The 4478-nt window shown below is 42.5% G+C and overlaps 1 protein-coding gene across 1 annotated transcript; it reads left to right on the forward strand.

Moving 5' to 3' along the window:
• The first annotated feature begins 289 nt into the window (after positions 1-289).
• On the forward strand, positions 290-4154 carry LOC123058167 (uncharacterized). Its single transcript, XM_044480980.1, has 7 exons — positions 290-428; positions 656-1511; positions 1598-3150; positions 3238-3330; positions 3404-3472; positions 3552-3620; positions 3730-4154. Exons 2-7 carry the CDS (start codon positions 903-905, stop codon positions 3938-3940), a joined length of 2604 nt encoding a protein of 867 aa, XP_044336915.1. The 5' UTR covers positions 290-428; positions 656-902; the 3' UTR covers positions 3941-4154.
• The last annotated feature ends 324 nt before the right edge of the window (positions 4155-4478 follow it).

Consider the following 4478-nt stretch of genomic DNA (forward strand, 5'->3'; position numbering starts at 1 on the left):
GGCACCCAGCGGCGGTGGCGCGAGCGAGGCACCCAGCGGCGGCACATGGAGGAGGGCGAGGTGGACGAGGGCCATGGGCGAGGCGGCCATGGTGGGGAGGCAGGGGGCGGCCAACTCTTGGAGGACGGGCAAGGCGTCCATGGTGGGGAGGCGGGGGGCGGCCAACTCCTAGAGGACGGGCGAGGCAGCCATGGTGGGGAGGCGGGGGGCGGCCAACCCCTGGAGGACGGGCGAGGCTGCCATGGTGGGGAGGCGGGGGGCGGCCAACCTGCTGACGACGGGCAAAGCGGCCATGGTGGGAATGTGGAGGGCGGCCATGGTGGGGAGGCCGGCTGTGCGGCGGTCTCAGCCTTGCGTTGTAAAGGCGCAACACCGGAGCAAGGACAAGTATCACCGAGGGATGCAGCTACATCGGCTTGTCTAGATGGGTGAGGCATCTCTTCTTTAAATTTGACAGAGTACTTAGAGATGGCTTTGAAGATTACTTAGAGATGGATCCCAAATGCAACATATTTGCAGCACCTCTCTTCTAGATTTGTCGAAATGCAACAAATTACTTAGGAGTTTCATTTAGAGATGATAATTTGCTGCAAAATCTGAACCTAGAGATGGATCCCAAATGCAACTCATGATTAAGTTTATTTGGTTTTTACAGGATGGATCAAAATTCAACTTATGTGCTGAAAATCAATTTGCTTGGCAACCCAAAAAAGGCTAGAAAGGATATCAAATGCTTCTGTTTTGATAAGGTTATTGATTCCGACTTAACAAATTATAAGGACTTGGTTGAATCAATCGTAGAGCAGTACTCGCCTCGTTATTTGGAAGTGGCACATGTTCAGTATTGTGATGATGTTCTTAAAATCTACCCTGAAGTAACATCTGACCAATAATTGGTGTTGATGTTTGAGAAACACTCTAAGACAAAGGTTGTGCACATGTTTGTTGCATATTGTGATCCATCGGAACCATATGAGCCTATAACGGAGTGGCATAGTGATGCGCATAGCCAACCTAACAACATAGAACAAGATGATGATGATGATTATCTTCGCAACCCAGTACCTGAGAATGAGCATGTTGGTGTTGATGAGGAAAATATTTATTTAGAGGATAAACCTGTACCTCTTATCATGGTTCCTTGTTCCAACAAAGAAAAGGACAAAGACTATGTTCCTGATCATGAGAGCGAGGCTGAGAGCGAGGTTGAGAGCGAGGATGAGAGCATGTCAGAGGTTGAAGTAGAGGAAGATGAGGAATATCACGAGGCAGATCATGCACCACACATTGAATATAATAAATTAGATCATCCAATGAACGAAGGAAGAAAATATCCCAATATGGCAGAGTTTAAATTGGCGCTTTCTCAGCATGCAATCAAACATGAATTTGAGTTTGACACCGAAAAGAGTGCACCACATAGGTTCAGAGCTTATTGTTCAAGAAGGGATGAAGATAAGTGTCCATGGAGGATATATGCTTCTACAATGGAAGATGAGTGCACAGTAATGGTAATTTTCTAACTTTACTCATGTGTGCTTAGTTTGTGGTCATGGTCTTTACTCTAGTACTAATTTTCTATGTTCATCTTTTGTAGGTGAGAAAGAACCCTTGTGGTCATGATTGCTCTAGTACAAAAAGAAAAAAGAAGTTGAAGAATGCAAACAAGCGGTGGATATGTGAGCACGTGAAGGACTGGCTAATTGAGGATGCAACTCTAGGAACAAAGGCATTGCGAAAGAAGCTTAAAGAGCATCATGGAATCGACACCAACTCTAAGAGAGTCTATATGGGTAAGCTGCTAGCCTTGAAGGAACTATATGGTGATCGGGATGCAAGCTTTGATAATCTTTATAGTTTCAAGTTGCAAATTGAAAGTTGCTGCCCCGGTAGCATAGTGATCATTGATCATCACACAATGAAAGATAAAATCAGATTTAAAAGAATTTTTGTTGCTTTGAAGCCTTGCATCGATGGGTTTCTTAATGGCTGCATGCCATACTTGGCAGTAGATAGCACCTTCTTGACAGGCGGGTTCAAGGGGCAACTGGCTAGTGCTACCGCCGTTGATGGCCATAGTTGGATGTATCCAGTTTGTATGGGTGTCTTTGATTCTGAAACTAATGAGAATTGGACCTGGTTCATGCAAATGGTTAGACAAGCCATAGGATCCCCAAGGGGTTTAACCATATGCACCTATGCTGGACAACCAGTGATGACAGGTGTAAAAGAAGTGTTCCCAGAGGCTGAACATAGGGAATGTATGCTTCACTTGGTGTCCAACTTCAAGAAGAAGTTTCATGGAAAGGTGTTTGATGACCACCTTTGGGCTGCTGCTTACTCATGGAACCCATATATATTTGAAAAAAATTGGGCTGCAATGGACATAGCAAAGCCAGCGGCAACTGCATATCTTAGGAGGCGGCACACTAGGTTGTGGTCTAGGAGTCAGTTCTCAACAATTTCCAAGGTGGATTATGTTACAAACAACTTGGCTGAGTGCTTCAATAATTGGATTAAGCATCACAAGTCCTTGAACTTGGACGACTTCTTTGGTAAGGTTAGGCAGATGATTATGATCATGTGGGACCGAAGGAGGAAAGTAGCAAGGAAGTTGGTTGGGTTGATTCTTCCCCACATAATTAAGAAGTTGAATGCAAAGACTAGAGAATTAAACTTGGAGGTGGTAGAAAGCTCAGAAGAAGTCGCTGAAGTGACATCATTGGGAGGCAGCGGCTTTAGGTTTGTGGTCAACTTGCTTGACAGGACATGTTCTTGTAGACAATGGCAAGTTTCTGGCCTTCCTTGCAAGCATGGTCTAGCATTTATCACATCTCTTATCAATGCACACATACAGAATTATGTGGACTTGTATTACTCCATTGACAAATTTAGGGCAGCCTATGACCAACTAATTCCTGCCATGGTTGACAAGAACCAATGGCCTAAATCTGACCATGGATTCTTCATGTTTCCACCACTACTAAAATACACGGCGGGTAGGCATAAAAATGAGAGGTATAAAGGCTGTAGTGAGAAGAAAAGAAAAAGCGGCCAACACTTATGCCCTATTTGTAAGGACTATGGGCATCATTGGCATAAATGCAAGAAGGGTAACCCAGATGACATTGCTGCTATTTTAGCTGTGAGGTAATAAATATAATTGTGTAACTTGCTTCACTTGCATTTTTTTGTAAGCAGCCATACATGTTAACTACTTTTTTGTTGCTCATGTAGAGGACCACCAAAGAAGAGGGCAAAGACCACCAAAGCATCAATTGTGCCTTGTGAGGATGATGGTCCAGCAGCCTCTATGTGCTTTCCGCCAAGGTTAGCCACTTTACACTCATGCTCATAATTATATGAAATCTCTGTTTGTATTCTAAGTAACTTCTCACAATAGCCAAAGCTTGGAACCTACAATTACGAAAAAGAGAAAACATGATAACTCAATTACTGGAGCATCAAAAAGGTAAGAACTAGTTCTGAATTTTGTAGTAGATTAGATGAAAGCTTGGTTTTGTATTCTAATTGCATTCTTCTCACTATAGCCAAATGTTGGATAAAACAACTAAGGAAAAAGGGAAAGGGAGTAAATCTGGATCCAGAGTAGCAAAAAGGTAACCTATGGTTGTTTCTGAATTTTATGTTATGTTATGCATTGTTCTATTGTTAACCTGGGCTACTATATGTGATGTATGATGTGCTGCCATGAATGTGTATGTGTAGATCAACAACTCAGCCCATTTGTGTGGCCAACAAGAAAGTATCTGTTGCTTTGAAATTACATGCCAAAAGAAAAGGCAAAGAGGTTGCTGATAAGTTGCCACACCTTCCTATGGTGCCACATGATAGCCCTGCAATGGGCACACATAGCAAAAAAATGAATCCTGCCAGCCCTGCAATGAGCACACGAAGCAAAAGGAGGCTTAGCTTGTGATTCTCATTGGATCCCTTTCCATATCATGGTTCATTTGGGAAACTTTTGAGCTGTTTATGTAATATATATGTGAACCTGGGCTTTTGTAAGTGCTATATGTGACCTTCATGTGTTGTATTTGACATGATGTGAACCTGGACTATTATATGTGAACTCTATGTGAACCTGAATGTGTGTAGAGGACTAAATATGTGGACTATTTCCGTATATGTGAACCTGGACCAAGTTTCTATGAACTTTTAGTTTGCATACATGTGAATCTGCTCCAAGTATATTATAATTTGTGCATATATGAACTGTACAGGGGATATATCATCAATATACAAGGGAGGTTCTGTCCAATTATCCAATTAAAATTAAAGCTGTGCTAAATAGCATATTTGGTTTCATTTGGTAATGTATTCAAGACAAACGGATCACATCACCATTGCTTTTGACTTCTAGTTCACAATTTTGGTCACAAACTACACCAAGGGTAAAAAGGACTTTTCATGTCGGATTTAACGGTGTTAGTTGCCAAAACAGACAGAAATGTCAT

The sequence above is a fragment of the Triticum aestivum genome, chromosome 3A (genome assembly GCF_018294505.1).
Source record: "Triticum aestivum cultivar Chinese Spring chromosome 3A, IWGSC CS RefSeq v2.1, whole genome shotgun sequence".
Lineage (NCBI taxonomy): Eukaryota > Viridiplantae > Streptophyta > Magnoliopsida > Poales > Poaceae > Triticum > Triticum aestivum.

Excerpts from the sequence above, each read along its gene's own strand:
- LOC123058167 (XM_044480980.1), top strand. The coding sequence starts at position 903 with ATGTTTGAGAAACACTCTAAGACAAAGGTTGTGCACATGTTTGTTGCA. Across the intron at positions 1,512-1,597 it reads AAGATGAGTGCACAGTAATG|GTGAGAAAGAACCCTTGTGG; the intron begins GTAATTTTCTAA and ends CATCTTTTGTAG. Across the intron at positions 3,331-3,403 it reads TCTATGTGCTTTCCGCCAAG|CCAAAGCTTGGAACCTACAA; the intron begins GTTAGCCACTTT and ends TTCTCACAATAG.